Source organism: Lates calcarifer, linkage group LG18 (assembly GCF_001640805.2).
Source record: "Lates calcarifer isolate ASB-BC8 linkage group LG18, TLL_Latcal_v3, whole genome shotgun sequence".
In the NCBI taxonomy this organism is placed as follows: Eukaryota; Metazoa; Chordata; class Actinopteri; family Centropomidae; genus Lates; species Lates calcarifer.
This window is the reverse complement of record NC_066850.1, coordinates 2,969,466-2,995,087: the sequence shown is the minus strand read 5'-3', so window position 1 is coordinate 2,995,087 and position 25,622 is coordinate 2,969,466. Positions and strand designations below refer to the sequence as shown.

General features: G+C 43.1%; 2 protein-coding genes across 2 annotated transcripts; one reads left to right on the top strand and one right to left on the bottom strand.

Moving 5' to 3' along the window:
- Positions 1 to 1,054: 1,054 nt before the first annotated feature.
- On the top strand, positions 1,055 to 9,723 carry atxn10 (ataxin 10). The gene is made up of 11 exons (XM_018687502.2): positions 1,055 to 1,229; positions 1,734 to 1,925; positions 2,204 to 2,289; positions 2,394 to 2,490; positions 2,632 to 2,796; positions 2,912 to 2,992; positions 3,266 to 3,422; positions 3,621 to 3,738; positions 4,083 to 4,255; positions 6,266 to 6,329; positions 7,589 to 9,723. The coding sequence occupies exons 1-11, from the start codon at positions 1,099 to 1,101 to the stop codon at positions 7,771 to 7,773; spliced, it is 1,449 nt and encodes a 482-aa protein (XP_018543018.1). The 5' UTR covers positions 1,055 to 1,098; the 3' UTR covers positions 7,774 to 9,723.
- wnt7ba (wingless-type MMTV integration site family, member 7Ba) lies at positions 8,780 to 18,676 on the bottom strand. Its single transcript, XM_018687503.2, has 4 exons — positions 18,028 to 18,676; positions 16,540 to 16,766; positions 12,865 to 13,136; positions 8,780 to 12,073 (listed from the first exon to the last, which is right to left on the bottom strand). The coding sequence occupies exons 1-4, from the start codon at positions 18,108 to 18,110 to the stop codon at positions 11,594 to 11,596; spliced, it is 1,062 nt and encodes a 353-aa protein (XP_018543019.1). The 5' UTR covers positions 18,111 to 18,676; the 3' UTR covers positions 8,780 to 11,593.
- Positions 18,677 to 25,622: the final 6,946 nt, after the last annotated feature.

Below are 25,622 nucleotides of genomic sequence, written 5' to 3'. Positions count from 1 at the left end.
CCTATACTGGGAATGTTTGGTTCTTGGGATACCTCATCTTAAAGCTGACAAATTGCTTGAGGTGGTTACCTCTTACCATCCATAATCTACTCTCTTCCACATCGATCTGTCTTTCACCACTGCTGTGCTGTGCCCAGCCAGTGAAAACACAGGGGACAACCTTATGGAGGAAAATCCTGTAATCTAACATTTGCCACTCGACATGGAAATCCCAAAGGCTCGTCCTGTGGCTTTTGTTGTTACAGCTGCAACAATTGTCCCACAAACTTGTCTGGGCTCAATGAAATGAAATGATCTTCAGATCTTACAAACGCAGATGTGGGTGCAGCTGTAACTTACAGCCCGTGCAAGACTTCAGTCTCAGAAATATAGCATGAGAAGTGGTGACACTGTTTTAAACAAAGATGATTGCGCTGGGTGATGATGGCTGGATATACTCCAAGTTTGATGTTATGTTGTTAATCAATGCATTTTCTTTTACTGCGGCTTGTGTGCAAGTTTTAGTACATGTGTTAGCATCATTTAATTACATGTTTAATGTATTGCATCATGTTTTTTATGTTTCATCTCATGTTCAAGTCTGTCTGTGTTTCTATTTGGCTGCAAGACAACGTCTCGGATCAATCCGTCTCTCAGAGGGGCCCTAAAACCCAGTTAAGGGATTTTATATCATATTTCAGCTTTGTGCTTTCATCCTTCTGCTTTCAACTAAATGGATTTGTGTTTGATCAAATTATGGAGCCATTACAGACTGTTATTTTACAGCAAACAGGTTGTATAGTATCACAAATTGCTCAGAATTTGGGGGGTTAGTGGGCCCCACCAACTGATTTTGAACCAAATAAAGTGCTATGACCCTCCTCACCCCTAAAATAAGAAACAACCCAACAACATTTCCCTCTACTTCGACTCCTGGTTCTCTCCATCGGCACTGACCCATCACATGTCTCACTCATGGTCTGTAACAGCAGTGTGTGGGCAGGAGACTGAGTGAAAACAGCAGCACATGTTCTGACTCCGCCTTCGTCCCGGATTGGACCAATAGCGCGTCAGAGATTCTCTCCGGAAGTCCCGCCCACACGCTTGAAGCAGGCAAACATGGCAGCTCTCACCAACAGCAACCTGGACATCTCAGCGTCTATCGCCGGCATTTTGAATGAAAAACACTGCCCCGAGCACTTGCAGGTTATGAAAACATTTACGGCTGCGTTGCGGGACAGGGAATTCAGGTGCGGACAAAGTCATTTATTGTTTTTTTTTGGTCGGAAACTGAGGGTGTTAGCTTACCGGCTAAGCTAGCTCGATGTCCAGCCGTTAAGTGTCAAAATGTCGTGTCTCAGTGAACTGGCTCGTTATCTACTATCACTGAGGCTAATTTAATTTGGTTACTGTCTTAATAAAACGTAGGTTTGGATGTTTATTCAGCTATGTGAGCGTCGCAGTTTATAGACGCTAATTCAACACGGCTCTCCTGCTACACACTGACAATGACGATAGCTATTTACATCACTTACAGCAGACATTTTGAATTGTCATAGCAGCAAAAGCATAGGTACAGCTGTTAGTTATTGACGCCATTGTCTCAGCAATTGTGGAAGCTAACTGTCATTAGCTACACCTTTCTCTGCGATGAAAAAAACTTATGTTTCACATCATATTCCCCCTCCCAGTTTAGGAAGCACTGCACTACACATTCAAATTTCTGTCTTCCTCTTCCTTGTTGTGTGTCTCAGGGATGCCGTGGAAGAGCAGGCGTTCTCCCGTCTTCTGAAGGTCCTGACCAGGCTCAGTGAGGACCTGCAGGCTGCCAGTGGAGAAGATGAGGACCTACAGTCTGTGACCTTGCAGCTGCAGTTGATTGCTGAGTGCTTCAGGGCCCAGAGGAACTCCTGCGTCCAGAGCACACGCAACCAGAGTCTGCTCAGGTAACTCCAGACACTCTGCAGTGTTATTGAGATATTTGACCAGTTAATTTATATGGTATAGTCTCGGACAAGTTTAATCAACACATTTTTGACACCGTCTGAACAAGAATTCAACACTGTATTTGCCAAATTGTAGGTTTTATTACAGTGCTATTGTATTAGATTGCATAATTTATTTATTATGTCCACCTGCCTTACTTCTTTTACAAAAGAAATAAGCAAAGAATCAACTAAACATACAGTAAACACAAAATAATCAAATTCTCTTTTTCATCCAGGGAGCTTGGTTTCGTTGACGTAACCCTGAAACTTCTGAGTTTCCTTCGTAACACAAATTTGGAGAGCAGAGATGGCATCTTTGAACGTAAGTCCTAAATCGGATCATTTATCCAAAATAAAATGTGATGTTCTTCAAAGTGAACCTTATTCATATTAACCTGTTTATCTTAATTTTGCCACATCTTCCAGCTCTTCGTTGTGGAATCCAGTTCCTCGGTAACTTAGCTGTGGGAAACCAAATGTGTAAAGATAACATTTGGCAGCTGAGCTTCCCAAATCTTCTCCTGTAAGTTGTGTGTGTGACACAATGGCACACCCGTAAACAACACTATTTTTAGAAGATTGTGAAATCATTATAATTTAAACAGCACTTCTTTATTTGAAGTATTTGCTCTCACAATGACTAAACCCAGACATGTGTGAACAGGCAGCTGCTCAGTGTTGATGATGAGAAGACGGTGAACTACGCCTCTATGGTTTTCCACACGTGTCTGGATGAAGCCAAGGTGGAAGAACTGTCTGAGCCGCAGAACATCGAGCTGGCACTGAGGGTGATGGAGCTGTGTAGGACTCAGCCTGATCTGGACTGGACGTAAGTGTGTGTAAGAATATTGTGTAAGAGTTTACAGTTTGTGTTTCATTTTTTTTAGGGATTCCTGACTGATTTTCTGCTGTGAAGTTTTAATGTGGTATTTATGAATTTACAGAGTTCTCATTGCAACCCAGCATTTCCTCAAGTCCTCAGCTCTGGTGGAGAACATGTACTCAGGGATGTCTCACCATGACAGGTACTTAACTTTTGCAGAAAGATGAATAAGATGTGTCAGGATGGATCTAATATCTCTCACAGAAACTGATGTGCTGATAAAGACAGTCTTGTTAAATCTCTGTTAAAAGACTTTTGTGTATCCAGACCTGTGATTCTGCTTCTGGTTAACCAGTGATGCACCCAGAAAAGTTAACACACACACACACACACACACACACACAGAATAATATCAAGTACAGATAGATAAAGATGATGATTAATACTAGGTGTTCTACGCATTTGTGTTTTTCAGAGTTACTCTGCTAGAGCTGCTCTTTGCCCAGCTGAGGGAGGAGGACTCAGAGGAGTGCGGCGTTCCAGCCAGCGTGGCTCGTTTCCTGGCTAGCTCCTTCCAGGAAGGTTGTGGAGCTGTGCTGACACTCGCCACTGGTTCTGCTTCCAGTGATGAGGTACAGACGGGCAGATAAACCACATCTAAGGACTTTGATTTGAACTATTTTAAACTTTTTACAGTTTTATTTTAAAAGTCCACATTCTCATTTTTTAATACATTAACACTGCCAAAGAGCCAGTTTTTCCCCCCAAAGCAATATTTCAAACATCCTTTCTTTGTGTGGCTGACACCTGTTGGTTGTAATCCCCTGTAGGTCCTGCAGGAGGCGCTGACAGTGATCAGTCTGCTGGACGTTCTGTGTGAGATGACTTCAGACAACAGGCAGTTCATGTTCCTACAGGACCACCCTGACCTTCTAGTGACCACTGTTGGTAAATGAAATCACACACTCACACAGCCTCTCCGATCAGATCCACAACTGGAGTCTGTGGGCCAGAATTGGCCGTCGTAGGGTAAATATGTCTCTTCATACCATAGGCAGTCTTTGACACGGTGCTGTAGAAGATCCAGATTCCCATCAATTCACCCACAGAAAACAATGTTTGACACAAATCCCTTAATTGGTACTTAAACATGTCTAAAGTAAATTCATCTAGACATCAGATTCCATCAGAGTAATTGGCTGTAATGGTTTAAAAGTAAATTCAGTATCTTTTTTTTCTCTTTTTCTACATCTTCTTTCTGCTTTTCACCTCTTTTTACATTTTCCCTGCAGAGCTCCTGGAGCAGGTGCACGCCATAGGGAAGGCCAGTAAGAATATTTTCAGTGCTGCTCAGAACTTCTCCTTCAGTGGAGACGGAGACTCTTCTCCTGTCATCAGCTTCAAGGCTCACCTCATCCGACTGATAGGAAACCTCTGTCACAGCAATACTAACAACCAGAACAAGGTTTGGGATGGATGGGTGAATGGATGAAAAAACAGATTAAGTAATTAATTGTCAACGTTCATGGTGTAAATAATGTAAAGCTGGAAGAGTGAATTTATATATTTATAATTCATGTGCTTAAAGTTGAATACTGTCGAAGTGAAGAAGATGTCAGTGTGGGCTCTGGGAACTCGTGCTGGTCATTTTTCATTATGTTCTGACATATTATAGATTAAATGATCAGTTGTAGAAATAACTGTCAGATTACTCAGTAATGGAAATAACTGCAGCTCTATTACAGTTGTGCTAGGAAATTATGGTTTGGAAAATATATGGAATTTAAAGAGGAGAAATGTATGGAGTGATTTACAACAATTTTTCAATCTAATACTGACAGTTACCACTTTTTCTTCTCTTCTAATCCACTGTGTCCCTCCTCTAATGGGATCTGGGGCCCCTTTAAGATTTAGCGAGCACCCTTGATCAGTCCAACACAATGGGGTCAAAGGTCAAGAAGAGAGTGAGAGGTCTCTGAGGCCCTGCTGGTCTTGCTTTGACAGACCATGTCTCTCTTCACTAAATTAGCATCTTTAGAGTTCCAGTAATGGACTGTTGTATCAAACCACACGATCTCCTGAGGACGGAGAATAACCGAGAAGTGCAAATTAGTGTAATATCTAATGGAGCGTGAGACTGTGTGTTCCTGTGACTGCAAGCTTACGAGGTCTTTCAACACAACGGCTTGGTTTTGCACTGAAATGTGAAACATTCCCTCCTCGTGATTTTATCAGTTTGTCTCCATCGCCATCTGTCAGCGTCTCACTATTAACATGAAAAACAGATAGATAATAAAGTGGATGGGGAGGAGTTGGCCTCTATCTATGGCACATTATAGACTCAGTCCTACTTAATAGAAACAGATTTGTGGAATGCTTGTGGGATGGCCACCCTCAGCTGGCCTCTCTATAATATTTATGGATGCTGATCTGTGGTCTGTCAGTGGTCAGAAATCACCCCATATCTGTTTTCACTGAGATCTCTTCCAGTAAACCAAATGTCATTTTGTTCACCTTTGGGAGAGATTGTAATTTAAGATGTGCATGCAAAGCACTGAACTGCATGTACCGGGCTGAAGTCAGGGTCCAGTCGCTTGTTTTTCATCTCTTTATGGGTTTGGACATAATGTAAGCAACTTCAGACAATCACTCTGCGAGTGGAAAATGCAGACCTGGGTGCTTGTGCTAGTCAGCGACTTTGTTTCTTTGACAGTTGAAATGACATTTCCATTTTCTGAAACTCAGCACTTGGTGGTGTTCTGCAGCTCCCACCAGTGTATTTGAAGGGTAACCACAGCGGCAGGAGGAGGGCAACAGTGAGCAAAGACAATAATTAAGCCTATAGAATCAGACAAATGATACAGAGCAGATCACCCTGTTGTGATGGTCACAGACTAACCCACAACCACACTGTTGCTTTTGCATGAACGTGAGGCTCTGCTAAGGACAGGGACACTTAGGCTGAGTACATTTCTTTCCTTAATGAATTTGTAGTTTGTTTTCTCTTTAAATAGTGACTTGTGGCCAGACAGCACCGCCTGACCAAATCCTACAACTCACCGAATTGTCTCTGCGTAAGATTTAAATAGTGCTGAGATAGAGACAGCGAATGGGCAATCTGTGCTTGTGGTATTTTTGTTTTTTTCAGACCACAGAAAGCAGGAACATCAGACCTGTTTATGTAGAAGTAAAACCTACTGTTCCTGTTAACACTACTCTCATCTGTTGCTCTGAAAATGTTACGGAAGTTTTGAAACTTTGAAACTTACATTTTCAAAGATGTAATTACGAGTTTTCTATTGTCCTGAGGTTGTTTTATCAAAGCAATGAATAGGGAATAGCCTGATACATGGTGTAATAGAAACACAGTAAATGGCATATACAGACATAATAAACATATAAAAAAATAAAATAAAATAAAAAATGTATCCGCCTATATGAGTTAATTGTCTGTCACTGAATTTGTTTTCCTCAGGTGCGAGAACTGGAAGGCATCCCCCTGATCTTGGACAACTGCAACATTGACAGCAACAACCCATGTATCCTTTGTTTGATGTGGAAAAGCAGTTTATTTAAATGATTGTTTATACTTATGCCTAGAAGTTATATTAGCCCTTGTGTCTCTTATTCTGGCACTTGGCTGCACAGGAAGGCTGGTTAACTCCTGCAGTGTGCGCAGGCAGGCCGACCACACGTGCTGAAATTTGAACACAGCCTTGTTCACCACCTTTTACTTCATCTTTCCCTGCAGCTGTTCAACAGCGTCAACTGATGGGATTCATCCAGTGAGTCATTTGGGCTGCTGGTAAATGCTACTTTTGTTTTTAGAAGCGTTCAAACTGAATTTGAGTTTGTTAAATACACTGAAGCGCTGGTTTCACTGTACGTCAGAACAATATCATGCAGCCTTACACAATCACCCTGCAGTAAATTCAGTTTTGGTGAAGCTCTCTGTATAATGTTCGGTTTTTCTTGACACTGTGTCAGAGAGATTAATTCAATTCGATGCTAATTATTTAGCCCACAGTGGTGCTTTTGTATTAGATTGCATTTTGATAAGTTCCTAATGTTTTATCAGCCTCCACTGACGCTTCTCGGTACGATACAATCCAACAACACCACCACTAACTGTGGCCTGTAAAACTGTTACTCCCTTGAATTTCTTTGACACACTGGCAACTGTTGTGTTGGTTTGCATTCGATTGCACCTTAAGCGGCCAGCAGACCGTGACCTTTAACTGGAGGGAGTGTACATATGATGTGCTTTTAGTGCCCTGATAGAGAATATAGTTATTCACTGAGCTTCAACCCCTGAGTCGTTCTCATACTCAGCCCCCGCTGGACGTCCTGCTACCACTTGGTATTAGTTTGCTGAAGAGAGGGAACTGTGCCAAACTGTCTTTTAACCAGGTCAATAGTCTGAGCTGAGCCTTTGTCCTCATGCCCCCCTCCCTTTCAGGCTTACACACACACACACACACACAGGCTGTCCACCTTTTCCACATCGGTGTCAGTATATGTTTCTGTTGAGAGGGAGATTGTCAAACAAAAACGTTTTTTGGGTTTATGCGTGAAACTTAAGAGGGGTGAGTTGAGAATGTTTTCTATCACAAAACATAACCTGTCTGCGAAACTCGTTTGTTTGTTGGGCTGTCTGCGTACTCAGCGACCCGAGGCAGATACCAGGCCAGAGTCTACATTTTAGCTGTCTTGTTTAGTTTAGTTTAGTTTTTGTTAACGTATGCAGTCCTCTGAAATGAAAATTCTGGCGTTGCTGCCCTTAACCTGATGCCTCCAGTCATCAGCCAGTGGGCCATCTTCACCATCAGGAACCTCCTGGAACACAACACGCAGAACCAGCAGCTGGTCGCCGAGCTGGAGCGCCGCGGCCCCGCTGACTACTCTGCCCTCAGGGAGCTGGGTTTCCTGGTGGAGGAGCGCGACGGGAGCTTGCTGCTCAAACCTGTGAGGAAAGACTCATAAAAACCTTGGAGAGGCAGCCAGGAGAATGGAGATCCTCAACCCACAAGCAGGTTTTCATGCAAAGTAATTGTTTAGAAGGGAAAAAAGTACATGTGCATGCGCTTGTGTGAACATGTACTCTAATCGTGCTACAAGCCTACTTAATGTTACCTAATACTTCAGCTTTATCTGTGGGTGAATGACTCATCCTCTATCAAACATAAGTTTTGTGCCTGTCCAGAAAAACTGACAGCTGCACTGCCATAAACCATAATATAGTAAGCAAAAAAGCGCTTTAGCGAGTTAGATATTTCTATCAGAAGAGTATGTATAACTTACTTTTCTACCTCCATATTAATGCTCAGATGGGCCTTTACAGTATTCTTAACACACAAAAGGCACATGGGGTCCCCCTGGTACAAAAACAGAGGTCAGGATGTCAGGAGCTCTTGTTCTGTCTTGACCTAAGTCTGGGAAATGAAGAGTCTGGGACAGGCGAGCACATGCTGGTACCTTTTGGCAAGGCTGACGCTTTGTGCTTTAATCCAAAGACAAAGAGCACCACAGTGTCCGGGCTTTTCACTTTTCACTGACACTGATGTTACCAGCAGGGGTTGGGGGTTTAATTCCAGGCCCATAGTGACTTCTGCAGTAACTGTGAAACAGAGAATGACCAAAACATGATGTAATCAACCCCCTCACCGCCTCACCTAATTAAACAGTGGTGTCTTTGCTGGAGGGACAAAGACTTTTTTGTTCCTCCTCCAAATGCTTAAAATACCTGCTTAACTAGAGTGACATAATATTATTAATATTAGAAACTAAGACCATCTAAGTGCAGAATGCAATACTAAAACTAATAATAACAAACTATGCATGTTTTGTAATTTAAAATCAGTGCAGTACAGCATGAGCTTGTATCTCTGCTTGCTTTTGCAACGCTTCTTAAGCTTCTAACAGAAATGAGTTTTATACTCAGTGTAGTCGCGTGACTTTCATCTTATTCTTCGTCTTCTCACTCTTGATCTTCTTTTTCTATCCTATTGCTCAGTCCTATAGATAAATAAGGCATGAGGGCTTACAGCACGCGTCACAGGACATTAACTACCTTTAAACTCACATGATGAGTTCATGTTTTGCACCTTGGACTGCTTCTCTTTGCTCCGAGCGAGCTGTATTTGAGTTTTACGACACTGCATAGACTTTTTTTTTTTTAAAACAGATTTAGTAAATACTTCTTCTTTAGCTGTAGCTGCATGTGTGTGAGTGTGTGCTTCTGTTGATCAGTGATAGTGATCGCGGAGCAGTAGTCGATGGGTGAGAGCGTACTGAAAGTGTGCGTCCGAAGAGTGAGTGGATGAACGAGCGAGTGAATCAGACCAGAAGCATTAGTTTGCAGAATGACATCCCTCCCTGCTCCTCCCGTTGCTGGATAAGCTGAACGGTCCTGACACCTCAACAATGCAGCGCTTTATGGGCCTGCCCACACCCTGCTCCACCCTGTTTGCTCTGCCTCTGATTTTTAATGACAAAATGTATTGAAACAATCGGCTGGACTCTCCCCTCAATCCTCCGGTATAGTGAAGGGAGCTTATGTGGTTCCGGTCCCCAGGATTTCAGACAGCTAACAAAACAGCTGTTACTTGCGCTCGACTGGCTGGCTGCAATGCTTTTCAGCCCCACAGGAAAGAGGCTGTGCGAGTCAGCCGGGCTGAATGAGGTGGCATGGCCACAGCCGTCTGTTCACCTCCTAACACATTAGCACCACATCAGTCAAGGCCAGAAGTTCTTGTGTTTCCCATATCAGCGTTTTATTCCGTAGGCCTCTACTATATTGTATTTGTGCCTTCTGGTTTGATATTTACCTGAAGCAAAAACACTATGTCAGGGTGTAAAGTACATGCTTCATGTCTCGGTTAAATGATATGTTTACTTAATGCCTAATAAAGTATTGTGTGTGTGTGACAAACAGCTTTTTGTAATGATTTGAAGAAGGCCAATAAAGGCCAGATGTGACACAAAACTCAATAGGCATAAATAAAAGGATGCTCAGATTTTATTGGTAAAAAAGAAAAAATACAACTGTCCATGTTTGTAAGTGATTCAGACTTTGTTTTAGCCACGGGACAAATAAACTTAAATTAGCTGTATTTGAAGTTATAACTGCGCCTTTAGCTGCTCCTTGTTACCGAAAGCGCTATTAAGACAACCGGAAACACAGAAAACTTCCAATGCACTATCTACTAGCAACTTCCATGTATTTACTCAAATACTTAACAAGATTTCCTGGACTTTGCAACACTTCGATGAGTCAGTCAACTTTTGTGAGCTACTTTGAATCATGAAGGATCGTATCGAGATGGACAATCTGGGCTACTGCGATAAACACGTGGAGTATTTACAACTGAGGAACTTTGATCAAAGACATAAATTCCAAATAATTTATAGCTCTCAAATCAGAATACAATGACATTAGAAAACACTGGTAAATAGTGACTTTGTTTCCCATCTATAAATGACATAAAGTGCCACATTCCTCATATAAAAATATACTCTTCAAATTGTTTTGTAAGTTATATAAAGCCTAAATAAACATTTCTGAATACATTAAGGGTGCTGTCCAAAAATAGCTTTGAGGCCTTTGATCCTCTCATACCCCCTTCTGTGTGGTTGGGGCACATGCCATCCACCCAGGCAGGCCTAAACCGCGCTGGAAGGCCTTGTGTAAGCAGAGGCCACGATGTGGAATTCCACGTCTCTGCTGTTCATGGGAACGCTGGATGTATCTGAACCTGATTGCACCTCTATGGAGTTCCACTGAGGCTTACACGCTTTTCTCACAAGTCGAGAGCCCTCCGAAAACAAAACGGCAAACACAGTCAGGGTTGTAAGTGCTCGCCGAAACTGACAAGTTGGATGCTTAAAATAGTATGTCAGTGGTTTCTGCCTCTTTGGCTCTTGGTGTAACAAAGGGTCTGGGCCCCGGGGGGAATATGTCCGTGAGAGAGAGGTCAGCACCAACCCCCCAGATTTCTAATGTTCAGTGAAAAAAAGGAAGAAATGCGACTATGTGAGTGCAAAAGAAAGAGAATGAATATACAGCAAAGTACCCCGCTGGCCACTGATAATGAATAAAAATGAAATTTAGCTGTTTAGTGGCCGTTACTCCCAGCATGAAATGTATCAGTAGCAACTGAAGATCATAAAAGAGGAAAAACATTAGCGCAGCTGGATTTGCTATCCGTCCTATAAGACTTACAGTTTGAAAGTTTTGATATTTTTACATAAATAATTTTGTTTTATTTTCAGTGTTCAAACAGAATACAGTGTGAGCGTACAGTTAAAAGTATTCCACTGCCGTCTTTCAGTCTTCATCAGGAGCTGCTGTTCTTTCACGGCAGTCTGAAGCACTTTAGCTTCCAGTTAGCGCGCAACAAAAGTCTTGTCAAGATCCCAAAAGTCCTTGTTGCCCTTTCTCTCATGTGTGACGTCTGTAAGCTACATTTTTTTGGGAGATGTTGTCTTCAACGTGTTGCTTTGCTGGAGGCAAAAAGAGAACATCAAATCCTTTCCCCTGCGACATGTCTTGTTTCATGTCAGTACGCAAACAAACATGTTTCTGAAATGTTCATGTTTGTTTTCCCCAAAACTCTCCAAACCTCATATTCCATCTCACGTCTGTCTTTTTCCTTCCTTCAAAGAAATAGGATGTCAAAATGTGCAAAATGTTGAATAAATACTTCCAAGTCCTTCACTTCAAATTCCACTTTGTCAGATCCCCTTACCTCCCGCCCTTGTCCATTCTCTCCATCCTCACCCGTCGCCCTCACTTCCTTGTTCCCTACTTGCAGGTGAAAACTTCTGATTTCTCGCTGCAGGTGTTGCACTTGACGAAACAGCACCAGTGGAACTTGCAGTTGCACTGCCAGACGCGGGTGTAGTGGTGCGTGTTGTAACCCCGGCCGCAGCACATCACGTTACAGCTGTCCGTGTGGGTCGAGGTGCCGTTGCACAGCCTGCCTCTCGTCCCCGTGCTCCCCGTAGCCGTGTCCTCCTCGCAGTAGTTGGGCGAGCGCTCCAGGTAGACCAGGTCAGTGTCCGTGGGCTTCTGGTAGCCCCGAGCCTCTTTGAGACGCAGGAAGGAGGGCTGGCGGAGCCGCGAAGCCCGCACAGGCTCCACTTGAACCGCTTCGCTGTAACGCTCCTTGAGCAGGTAGCCAATCTCTCTGAACTTGGGCAGGGTGATCCAGCAGGTCTTAGTGGTGCAGGAACCGGATACTCCGTGACACTTGCACTCCAGCTTCATCCGCTCCTCTAGGATCTGATCACAGAAAGAGTACAGGTTAGGTCTTTATAAATCAAAAGCAACAGTTTAAAACTTTTTGTCTTCCTGAGTTGGTTAATAGTAATCACACAGCCTTAGAATCGGCCTCTTCTGCTAAGCCAGGCTTTCTGTGGGCATTTCAACTTTCAGCACACTAACCAGTGTGCCAACTTTATGTCAGAAACCTGGGGAAAATAACTCATACCCCAAAAGCTGTAGTCTCTAATTATCTTTACCTTTCCTCAGACCACAAAATGGCGTGACAGCCCGAGAAAACTGACCAGAGCTGTTGTGCAACCCTGCACATATAGAGTTACAATGTGGTCTGAGCCAGATTTGTATTATTATGCCATATAAATATTTTCAGATGACAAAAATGACAGGTGACTGAGTGCCAGTCGATTCATTTTTGAGTGACAAAGCTCGTGCGACTTGTTCGTCCGGAGCATTATCCCTGTCCCCTTTAAAAATGGCTGTCACATTCTGGGGGACTTTGGTTGGTCCAGAAGTGCAGCTGAGAAAAGGAAGAACTTGCAGTAATATCCTCTATCCTGACTTAATGCGTAGTAATTCAGTGAATGGACTGTAGGACTGTGGCACAGCTCCACATCTGGCTGCTGTATCTGCCAAGTCTCCTGTTTCTGTCACACTTCCACACTCACACATGAAAACACTCTAGTGTAAAGTACAGGAGTTTGTTTAATCATTTCTACTCGTATACACTTTAAAATTAGACTAGATGGACATTATTTTAAACATTCTTATTTAGTGATTTATTCTTGCACTACCTTTCGCCCGGCCTCATTGTTGTGGAGGTTCATCAGCCGCCGTGCGTTCTTCTTGATCTCCCGGGCGTCCACGAAGCGCCGTGAGAACTCCACTCCGTACTTGACGTCGGCCGAGCAGCCTCCCCACTTCCAGCCCTCCTCCTGGTCGTGGTAGCCCTGCTTCTCGCGGTCGCAGCCGCACTGGCTCAGGTTGCCTTGGCTACAAGCTGCAGTCACCGCGTGGGCAACTCCGGCTGCAGTGATGGCGTACGTGAACGCTGCCTCCCTGCTGCCTGAAGAGAATAGAGAAGAATCTGAGTAAATCCAATTTGAAGAGACCAATAAGTTCTCTTATTGTTTTTACTGAGCAGCTTTTTCTTTTATTAAAGGAATACTCCACCAATTTTACACAGGAAGTGCAGTTTACTTGTCATGGCGAGAGCTACTCAGCCCATGAAAACAGTACAAAGTTTTCTTGGCTTGAGACTTGAAATTTTTAGCAGAAAGCCTGTGATTCGAACTGAGGATGTTGGGTTTGAAATAAGTGGATATTGTGGAGACAGCGGGGTCAAATGAAAGATGCCACTTAGTTGCGCAACTGGACTTGTTGGATCCAACATTTCTGGAGCTTGACCCATACTAGGGCCTAAAACTGAGGATATCTCAGCTTCTGCTGCATCAGTTTTGTGTTTTTTAAAGGCCCTGCCACGCAGGTATTTTTACTTATTCCAGCTAATTAGTTATGATGATGATATTCTGGAGCTATTGGTTTTACACAGGGACTTTTGCAGGATGTCTGATGTGATCTCATGGGATTGCGTGCAGATAACACATTCCCCTGTTTACCCGGCGGGTTAGGGCTTTAGTAAGTCGAGAAATGACGAAGCGTGACATGAAGCTAAAAATGCGTAGCGATAACGCCAAAATGACTTCAGGAAATTGGCGTGTTATTCATAACGCCATTTGGTGATACCAGGCTGGCCACGTCATGCCTTAACAAAGAGTGTGGGTGTGTGTTGGGGAGACCCACTTCAACACAACACCAGGGAGCTGCTAAGTCATGGCTACTGATGAGATTATTGATGAGATTGACGGGTGGATGAAACCAAGTACAGAGTGACGGTGGGTGGTCAGGGCCTGGATTCAAGAGCATTTATTAAAGTGCAGCACTAAACCGCTGCTATTACTGGCTGACAAGTTAAAGTCACTGAATTGGAAAGGAACTGATTGGTTGAGTAGCTCTTTTGTCGTTTTATGATGTATGTGTTTATCAACAGTCTTCAATCTACTTCAGTACTTTGACCTGAGGAGCTTTCAGCAGAAGAAATCTCACTCTCCCTCTATTTATCAACACAGTAACAGATTGTAGCTCTCTTTTCTCCTCTCTGCCGTGTTTCATATGTCTGATCTGCATCAGTAGTCGGTCACAGTTAGAACAATAATCAACGTAGTGAAGAAAACACAAGTGACATCTACTGGCTGACTGGAGGAGCTATATTCTGGATCGGCTCTTGTGGAGTTGCTGCGTCTTAATGTTTTTCATCAATGGAATTTCTCACGCGGCTTAAGTGTCATTCTGCGTCTGTCTTAGGCGGTCCGCATTATTACAGCAAATGATACTGCTGTGTTACATGTTGAAATAATCTGTGGCCAGGCTTGACTGAGATGTGCCCATTTCCAATCCTTTGTGCAGCATGTCACCATTTGAACTTCAGAATAAACACATTTATATTTATGGCGTGGAGGGGGAAATGAATTTATTGGCACAACAATTGGTAACAGGATATACCTCCTCTCCAATCAGGATAATGCTGGGCCTTCGCTCTTCTCAACAGCCCAGAGTATTAATGCATGGCGTCTCTGGTAGAGGCGATTCTAATGGCTCCTTTCCAACCTGACAAACTCACTCGCAGAAACCATTGGGCCTGCGGTTCCCCCGGTCCATAACTCATAACAAACTCTGAAGTCTTCTCTCATCAGGCTAAATCCACGACCCATTCAGATATATTGTATGGTGAGCATTTCTCAAGGCATCAGGCGCATGAAATAGCCAAACAGCCATCTCCTCGCACTGTGATTTGTTTTGATTGTACAGCAGTGCATGCAGGGTTCCATTGTTGCCATCCAGCTGCTGGAGCTGACTCCAATTAGTGGTTAGCATGAATCTCTCTGGTCTTTCTCAATGCTTAATGAGTTCACAGGCCTGGCAGGTCAATCAAATGAAGTGGCGGATGGTATATTAGCGACACAAGAGGGAGGGAGGGGTACGGTCCTGGCTTTACGTGTCCATTTTGAAAGATCGAAAAAATGGACAAAAATGAGACGAGGAAGGTGATTGATTCAAAGAAGAATCCACGAGGATGCCTGGACGTCTGACACATTCTACACCCTTAGTTACAAGCCTTTAATTGGTTTTTATACAGCTCTAATTAGATTTGGTCTTACTGAAAGCTTGTATTTGGTAAAACCGTCTTCATGAAGAGGACATGAGGAACAAAGCTGGGCCCAAAGTGTCTCTCTGAGCTCGTTTACACACCACAAGAGAAAAGAGACATTTCCTCTGACAAAAGAAATAAAGGGATCCAGACGTCTGTCTGCCTGTCTCCCGTGTAGAAGAAAGTGATTGCTCCCAGAGCTGCTAGATTAAACATGGATCCAAACCCACAGCAAGACCGCAACAAAACATTTCGGACTGAAATACAATTTATATAAGAGGTTCACATTAGGAGAAAACAGGCTTCTGTGAGAAATAAAAAAGAATGTTGCCTGAAACCAGGGAGATGTGTTAGTTTCTGTGTTTACAGATCGCGGTCGTAGATGCTTTCAGAAGATGGCACACCCAGATAGGCCTTAGACCATGCTTCATAAGGAAGTCTTCACGCTCCATTTACGACTGCTTTGCTGTGACAGTGTGTTGCGAGCAAGCACAGTGATGTTCCACACATCAGCTGCAGACTGAGCCTCCTTTGGGGACGCTAGCAAAGCCTTTGGAGTTGGACTTTTTTTTTGTGTGTTTTAGCGTCTCAACAAGGCAGAGAATTCGTTGCGGGTTTTGCATCTGCGGCTCATCCAAACAGAAATGCCGTCGTTCAAAGTTTTGCCACCCATCTTGAATTCTGTTTCATGTCGCTTTAGTTGAGCTCAGCTTTTTCTCATGTCACTGACAAGATTTACAGGAGCTCTGAGGATGAAACGAGACGAGTGAGGAGACAGGCTGATGTCAGAGCGCACAGCTGGATGGCACCTGAACGCACTCTGAGTTTTCATGATTGGGAAATCAGGCTACACAGCTCAGTTTGGTTTAGATTGTCCAGTTAACATAGCTGCTAACCCACAGGTCCACAGTCCTAGGATCAACTTTAGTGCACGTTTATGAGGGTAAAAAACAGTTTTGTGGCCTGGGCGATTAAAGCAACCATGAACTGCAGTGTCCCTAATTTAACTCAAGCTGAAGATTTGTTGCATATCATTTCCCATCTCTCTGCCCTCATTTCCTGTCATTTATCTACTGTTAAAATCACTAATAAAGATGAGAAAATGCCCCAAAAACTAAACGTTTTGCCCCAGTAAAACTTAATTTAAAACCTCTGCCCTCACTCAGCCTGTTATTCTGATTTTCTTTTGTCATTATTGAGGTAAAAACATTCAAAACCCCTTAAAGAAATCTAAAGAATCAGAGTTTCAAATCAGACTGACCTACTCTCAGCTCTTGTCCAAAGACTGTCCTCTCGCCCAGGGCCGAGCAGTTCCACCGGCCGTAGCGGAACTGGTACTGACACTCGTTGATCCCTAGCTGGGCGCCTTCGCCGATGACAATGATGGCGTCGGGGCGACTCTGGCAGAGGGCCCTCTGACGGGGGGCCAGCCCCGGTATCTTGTTGCAGATGATGTTCGCACCCAGAGCTACCACAGAGGACAGCGCCCTATAGGCAGAGAGAGGGAGATTAATGACAGAGGAAAGAGCGGCTCCAGGTTGTTGTTTTTTTTAAACAAAACAAATTCTGTTTGGAAAAGGGAGAACAGATAAGAGAAATGTACCTGCCAACACTTAACATATAGTTTGGATTTAACTCTGTGCCCTGGTTGAACATTACTCAGCTGTCCGTGTACATGTCAGGAAGATAAACCAAGAGAGTAAGAGCATACTCTGCATCATACCCCAAATCACATCATGTGTTAGTTAATGGAGCTTCATAAAGACATGAAAGAGAACAATAGTTAATCATAGAAATGAGTCTAAACCCAGTTCATTCCTGTCTGCCTCTATCTCTCTCTCTGTTGCTGAAAACATGAACCACCACAGCTATTTTAGGTTTCAGGACCTGCCCTTGTTATGAATGAGAGGCATGTATGGTGCAGCAATCATCCTCTCTGTGAGGGCCTGGGTCTTTTAATGTCATAAGAAGGAGCTCATTACACTGGCCTGCTTGTATAGGTGGGAGGAGTGGGGGCCATGAAGTTGTCCAATTGTCCTCTTTTCCATATGCTGCTTTCATATTATACTTGTCTGGCGAGGTTGCTCCCGTGACTAAGTGGTTCTGGTTCAATGTGTAAATCCATAAGAGCAGGTTATCTCATCAGCTGCCCACGTTAAAACTCACGTAGATTAAATATTGGCTTCGTTCTTCCAAATCTTCACTCACTTCTTTATAAGCAGTCGATTTATAGCCACGATATTAGAATGAACATGACATAACCTGCGCGTTATGGGGGAAAAATCTGCAGCTCTTGTTCCGTGCTGGCCTGTGATTCCATTGTGGAATGAAATTAAATTGATTGAACGACACAAGTCACGCATTTCCTACCAATGTTTCCTAAATTTTGGCCGACTGGATATTCCAAGTTACATTTTTTCCGTTTCCAAAATAATCTTTCTGCCAGACGAGAACCAAATGTAACCACAAGAAAAATGAAAAATATAGCCGTTTACTTCATGTGGCAAAGTTAAACTCGAACTTTTTAAAGTGTAGAAACATGTTGCACATTCTGCTGTTGTATTAAAACCCTGTTAACGACTAAATGATGCTTCCTACATGCGATCTAAGCTGACTATCCAGTTTCCCGGTGCGTAATTGGCCAATTTTTGCGCGTAAGGAACAACCACCTGCACGTGTCAGGGGAGCTTCAAATCAAACTGACTGATGATTAAATAGAGCAAGTGCATTTATAGTGAAAGAAACCTACAGGTAGCTACCGCTGGTGAGGATGAGGAAGATCTGTGGGTAGTAGACGGACAGCAGCGCACTGCGAGACGAGATGATGAGCATGGTTGCGCATTGAACACCACTTGTGCTGCACTCTTGCGGTTTGAGGGGAAAAAAAGATGAAGAAAGGAGAAAAAAAGAGGATGAGGTGTGAAAGTATATCCTTTATGTGAAGTCCAGGAGCTAAACGCGGGGGGGTGGAGTGTCGTCTCCTTCTCTCTCCGCCGTTGAGAGGTGGTCTTCAGCTCAGTGCAGCCGTGGCGCGCTGCGGCAGCTCCAAGCTCCGCTGTCCATGTGTTTGGGAGATGAGAGGCTGCATCCCTCGGCCGAAGTGCGAGGCTCTGCCACCTGGGCTGATAGAGGACTGGGTGGGAAACAGAGAGAGAGAAAGAGAGAGAGAGAGAGAGAGAAGGGGAGGGTGTGGAGGTGCAGTTGGGGTTCCGGGTGTCCGATGCGTGCCGCTCACGTCTCCGAAAGTGAGACCGTTGTGGCATTGAAAGGGTGGGAGACAGTGGCCTCTCCCGGTGCACCAGCCCCCGGGATGAGCGCTGCCACCCCGCGTCCCCACTGTGTCCCCACCCCCCAACACACCTCCTACCTAACCTCCAACCCCACCCCCCCAAGCCCTCTCTCCCTCCCTCCCTCTGCCAGCCATGCATCTCTTTTCTGTTGATGCTCTGAGTTGTTACCTTGGTGACACCAGACACAGTGTGAATTGTCAATATTTGCATTTTGGGTTTTCGCTGCGGGGAGGCTATGCAGCACTGCCACCTGTGGGATCAAACCTGTGACCTTCTAGGTACAGTTTTGCAGTGGTGCCAACCAAAAGTCAAGGATTTTACATGGAGAATTACTTTTCTCTCTCATATTGTCAACACACTTCACATTCTCAGTTTTGTCTCTAAATAAGAGAATGACAGTGGCAGTTGAATAAGTTTTCTTCTCTTTTTCTTAAGTGATATCATCAGAATTTACCAAGTAATTTGTTGAATTTAAGCAGCCGACTGATCGTTTAAGTCACTTTTCAAGCAAAAGTGCCAAAGATTTATTGGCTCCAACCTCTGAAATGTGAGAATTTGCTGCTTATCTTTGTCTTATACGGCAATAAAATGGATACATTTGGGTTTTGGACTGATGAAAAAGTCACATGGGGAAGATAAGATTGCCTTTTTTAGTCTTTCTGACATTTTATAGACAAATGATGAATCAGTAATGAAAACAAATCAATAATGTTCATAATTTTACTTGCAGCCATCTGTTTCCTTTATGATGTTATTTGTTATTAATATAAATAGAGAAGTTCTCTCTTTCTTTGCAGTCCTTAAACCTCCAGCTCAGCTCTGTACTGCTGGAGTTTCACTTTCTCACTTATTGGCCCGTCAGTCGGGCAGATACTCTCTCTGCCAGATGATCAGACTCTGTGCTCTTTCAGCTCTTACTCTGTGTTCTGCTTGTGCATCACTAACAATACGCCCTCATGTGGTGGCACGAAGGAAAACGTCATCATCCCAGAACGTCTGACTAAACATCAGTGCAGTATCTCCTTAAAGGAACCAGGAAAAGTTGCATTTTCTGATTGCTCTGTTAGAATACATGTCACATTTTTCCACATGGTGATTGTTCTTGTTAAACCCACATAGTCTTTGAGGTGCCTAAGTGTAATTACACAGAGAGGCCATTAAGGATTTTCTTCCTTTTAAAGATGTTCCCTGCAAACAGTTCCCTGTTTGCTGTGGTACTTTGAAGTGAGTAAAAAAGTACAATGGGAGAGGATGTTCCTCTTCAATTCTAAGGGACCTTCAAAGGTTGGAGTGTTTTATAGGTCTACTTCACAGAGTGGACTGAGGACAAAGTGCATATTTTCTTTGCTTGCTGTTGACGTTTTGGAGGCTGAAAATGGAGACATTATGAGCTTTACTTGAGCTGAGCAAATAACCACAAGGAGATAATATTAATAAAATTTGTTCCAAAATGAGATATCAATCATCCGAACAAAAGTGAGACCTTCTCCTAGAAAATTATTGAGGGTAGTATTGTGGACGTGAACCTTTAATTTAAATTCTCAGCAGCTGCCAGCAGAGCATTTTGAGAGATAGCAGTGATTTGGAGAATAAAAGAATAAAATACCTTTCATTCTTTGGCTGTTATAAGATTGGCCTGATCCTCGTGCCCACTCAGACTGTGTGTAACTATAGCTGCAGTCAGATACACCTAGTGTTGTAAAGAATGAGAAGCAGCTTCGCCACTAAATTGGACCGTCTTGGCTGTTGAAGCCGCGTCACAGGAACTCAGTCTGCAGCCATTCCAGTGGACGACTGACAGATAATGTCTCTGGCTCGGGGGCAGCAGAGGCAGAACCCCCTTTTACTCAGTTTCCCTGTCTCTTCCTTGCCCCCTCTCCCTCTCTCTTTCTGTCAAAATAATCCTCCTAAACCACAATTTCCAAAGCCAAGATAGCACTTAAGCAGTGTGCACTCACTGTCCTGGCATTCGCGCAGCGATATCTGTTTCTTTTCATATTTTTGTGCAGAAGACGAGGTGAACAGGGAGACATGGGAAGTGTGGGGCTGCACAGGAATTTATTTCACTGCTGAACAGGACATCAGATCAGTGATGACGGTGGCTGTAAAACTGACACCACTTTTTTTCCCTTTTTTTTTTTTAACCCATCGGGACAAATGTCAGAGTTGTGGCAGGAATGGTTTTGATAGCGTCGTCCACATCACAGTGATGAGTGACGGGGCTGGAGACAGGCAGGGAGAAACTGGAGCAGTGACGCAGAAGGGCCTCAAGCTGGACGGCTGCCTAAAAACTCCAGATTAATAATGGTGTCTTACGGCTCTGTGGGATTTTGGGCCTATCTTGTCCCTGAGCCCAGAATCCTCAGCAGGATCCCTGAGTGGTTGTCGAGGAAACGGGTGCTACTGATCATAATACTAGCGTCTGATAATTCATCACGAGCTGCGGTTTTCTTTACAATAGCAGGACTCGAAGGTGAATGTGTCGAAAGCCGAGTCCTTCTCCACGAAGCTGAAGGTGCTACACAGCTCGTGAATTTCTCTGAAATTCAGGAGGAAACATTCATACAGCTTAGTGATATTTTGTGTTACAGTGCTGGTCCAAAACTCAGATTATAAAAGCATTCGTACTTTTTAGAAAGCACACTGAACCTCAGGCAGAGCACTGAGGTTGTATTTGTATCAGCCGCTTCGTTCATGCTTCACAATCATCGGCTCATTCACAGCTGTTTGGTTATCAGCTGACTCTTAGCTTCCAATTAATTTCATGAGGGTGAACAGCATGGCCATTATAACCTGACTCTGTGATCTCTTATATGCTGAGCTTTTGTTCTTTTTGTTTAACTAAAATTTAATGTTCATGTATGTCGTCGTATTCTCAAATTCTGTAAAAATTTTAATTCACTGAGCAAAAATACAATGTCTTTTTGACAGCGTTTTAGCTGTGCTCCAGTAAAACTGATTGAACTAACAGCAAATAAAACATCTTCAGTAATATAATCAGCAGTCAGAAACAAAAATCAAAAACGATTTCTTATATTAAAATGATTCTCAGAACAAACAGTCACAAACTCTTAACACTTGAAATAATATTATACTGTGGAACAGTGAAGGTCTTTTATGTCCCTGAAAGCCAATTTAGTTGCCACATAATAGTGAAAAAAACAGCCTGAAGTATAACAATGAATAATAAATTAAAGAATACCCAGTGCTCTCTTGCTGTCATCAGTAATAACGAGACCATTTGAGAAAAACATGCAAGAACACCCAAAGGCTAAACCACTGTCACTACATATGACGTGCACATTTACTCTGCATTTATAAGGGCAATAGCAGACAATAACAAATGAACAGAAAACTGACTATTAAAGTAGAGTTTAAACAAATATTGTCAACTTTAAAACACATTAGTCTCCTTAAGCAGAAATAATCCATGGCTCGTGTTTTCACAGCTCTTCCTTTAATGCTGAGAGTTACAGCGTCTCCTTCCCTTCGCTTCCAGTTGTAAAAAGTAAAGTATTGTGATAATAATGTGTCGTCTTGTACCTGCAACTTTGACGTTATTTTTAAGCTCCATTGTCGTCCAAAGACTATTAAAACACATCAGTGAGTGACATGTTCCTTCATTACAGAGAACACAGAGACCTGCCTTGTTGTAAACGCTCGTATTAATCCTCACCTTAAAGTCGTCCCCAGCAAACGTTTGAACAGACTTTTCCTGAAATCTATAGTATCCAGCTGTTTTTTAGAAAATCACCCAGCTTTAAAAACAAATCAAACTCTTCCTGACATGCTGCTTGTTTTGGTCTTTTCACAGGATTTGTTGACAGTAACAAAAATATAAAATAGCACCAGCCTTAACCTTTAAGTATCACATTTGAGTTTTAATTAGATGAGGAAAGACGTGCATCAAAGACCTTGGTCCTATATATCGTGTGTGTCTCTGATCTATTGAGACACCCTGATGGGTTTAATTTGTTTAGGTCAGACAAGTGCCTATGGGCAATTTTGGCACATAGCGACGTGCAACTCAAGTGGCTTCCAAGCCTCACCGCAATGTCAGAGGCATTGTTTAGACTTTAATACGTCAAGACAAACACATGGTGCTTGTATGTGTAATGGGGCAAAACGCATGCTGGAATGCACCAGAAATCTGAGTGTGGTTGGTGAAATGAATATCGCTCCCCTGCACCACGAAGGGAGTTCGGAGCGTTAGCAGATAAAAAACAAAAAACTCCCCCCGGGGGTTAACAGGCAAAAGGAGTATTTATGACACAAGTAAAAGAAACTACTTTGTAATCAAATCCAATTTACACTGTTCTGAGCATCCATGAAACCCGAAAAGATGACAGAGGGAAATTGTTCCCATGTTGCAGAGCAACAATTCCACTTTTGAGCAATTATTGTCTTTGAAGCATCTTGAACCTTTTTGAGAGCAGATGAAGGGAGGGCTGTATTTTCAGCAACGCCATGAGGTACATAAATGTCTTGTGAGAAAGATTCCTTTTATGTAAATAGGATTTATGTTTTTGGTGTTGAAATACGGATTTTGAGCAGTAAACATGTTGCAGATGTTGAGAAAATGGATACGCAGTGTCACCAGAAAAAGGTTTCGAAAACAACCCCTGTGAGTAAACTTGACAAAGCCGAAAAGGAGAAGTTACACGACCTGCTGTCCTCATGAGTTCATGATTCATCTAGAAAACGACACACAGACAAAACTGCTTTTTATCAGCTTGTTATTCATTTGAATATCTTCGTTGTACTTGGCTATTTTTCCCACTTTTTGCAGCAATTTCAGCACCTCACTCTGTCTTTAATGGCCTCCTCCTTCTGGCTTTATTCAGTTGTGACTGCAGGGGGAGACAAAGTACCAGAGAAGATCTCAGACCTCTGGTTTGGGTCAAGCATGTCCTCTTCATACCAGCTCTCTGTCTTTTGTGGCACGAAAATCACAGCCGAAATATGTTGTCTCGACGCAGACACTTGCACCATGTTTTAAAGAACTTAGAGAGGATTTATTGTCGTATTGCATCACTATCATTCAGTCCAGTATTTAATTGCCAGTGCATATTTTGAGACACTCGGCTGACGGACTTCCTCTCTCTGATCCCACGTATTTCATATTCTTTAAATGTTTGGTAAAATATTTTGCGTCGAGCCCGAGGAGAGTTTGACACCACCATGTCTCTGCAGTTTAGAGGCACTAGTTGTGTATAAAGTAGGTAATTTTTAGATCCTCAAGGGGGCTCTTTACTCCTATGTTTCAAAGTACGGGAGGCGAAGCTGTACAACAGCCCCGTCACTCCCAGCACCCCTCAGTAGTTCCACCATCTTGGTTCCTACCATCGAAATTTCAAAATTTAACCGTCGTGTTTGTTCATGTAAACACGGGACACATGACGTTTTTCTCGAAGAATCTCCAAAGCTTTCAGTGAACGTGAAATTTAACTATAATTGTGTTTGTCGTTGCTGTGCACAGAGCTGCAGTCCTGGGTTTTAACACACAGAAAGCATTTTAACAATAGAAATAAAAGGTTATTTATCCACTTTAATCCACCATCAACTAGAGCTGCCAGGATTTGGATCCTGGGTGTTCAACGTTAAAGAAAGGGGCAACATGTGTACACTCACCTGCGGACAAATAGAATTTACACTCTTGTTTCAAATAGAAACAGCCAGTTATTAGTAATTGACAATGGGATTCAAAAGCCATTAGATCTGCTTGTGTCCACAGTAGCAACAAAAACAGATCTAAATCACATCAACAGCTTCCTAAAAAGCAGAATCCAGTTACCACTGCAGTGCCACAAACACGCTCTTCCCGAAACACGAAAGACCTATTAGTAAGATTTACTGATAATCAAGACTTATAAACACCAAAAAAGGGAATAATTTTAGGAGTTGGGTGTGTGGGTGTGAGTATGTGTGAGTCACTAGGCCTTTGATTCCCCTGTGTAATCCTGGGTTCAAATCCCATCTGCTGTATTCTGTGCTGGTATCTATTCACTGTATTAGGCTCAGATCAGGACCTCCCCACCCAAAACAAAAAACAAAGGTGATGCCGCTTTACGTCCTCGCGCTGACGGTCACAAACAGCTAATCTTATCAATATTTTTATTTTCCTAATTGTGGCCAGTTGCTTTTTTATTTTGTGAACTTTGTAAACAGGTAAAATGTTAGTTAGCTGCTTTTTCACTCCTTTTAACCTTCGTAGACGAAGAAGAAAAAACATGACAAGTGCTCATTTTTGTCAAAGAAACTTAATTATAGAATTAATGGTATTTGTGCATCAACATCACCAAAGACTGTAATTCCACTGTAGCTGGTGTGATCCAGTACAACTCGATTTGATCTGTTAGTAATTCATATGTGAAGAATTATTGCACTGGGGCTTTGGGAATCAAACATGTGTTACACTTCTGTAAGTTTCTATTCCCTTGAAAATACTCGGCCCTTAATGGGTTGGGCATTGTCGAAACACACTAAAAAATTGCTCCCACTCTCTTTCTCTTCCTCTCTCACACACATACACACACACAAATTGATATAACCACGACCTCTTAACCGGTTTTAGCAGGCTCTAATAGCTCAAATCAGACAAAGTCAAGGAGAAAAACTTCTCTAGGAGTCACATCATGTTAGTGCTGACCTTGCTGATTGAGTTTGCTCACAATCACACGGGTCAAGGCTGGGGTCAGGCCCATGGATCATTTAGTTTAATGGCTGTTTCCTGCCTGCTCAAATGTACGTGCCACATTGTAGGAAACGGGGAGATGTAATGTAGTGTGCAACCATATTATTTACGGGACATAATGCAGAAAAGGAGAAGAGGGTGTGAGAGGTAAGAAAAAAAAGAAAGGTGTGCAAGAGAAGAAAGAAAGGCAGAGAGAAAAGCACCTATAGAGAGAGGGGGAAAGAGAAGGAGTTCAGAGGGACGGGGGAGAAAAAGATCAACAGCAAGAAACCGAGAGCCAGAGGGGGAAGAAAGAGATGGTGACAAAGGCGGAGGGAGAAAGCTCTACTAATTTTGTGGCCTGTCTGTGTCACCAGCACC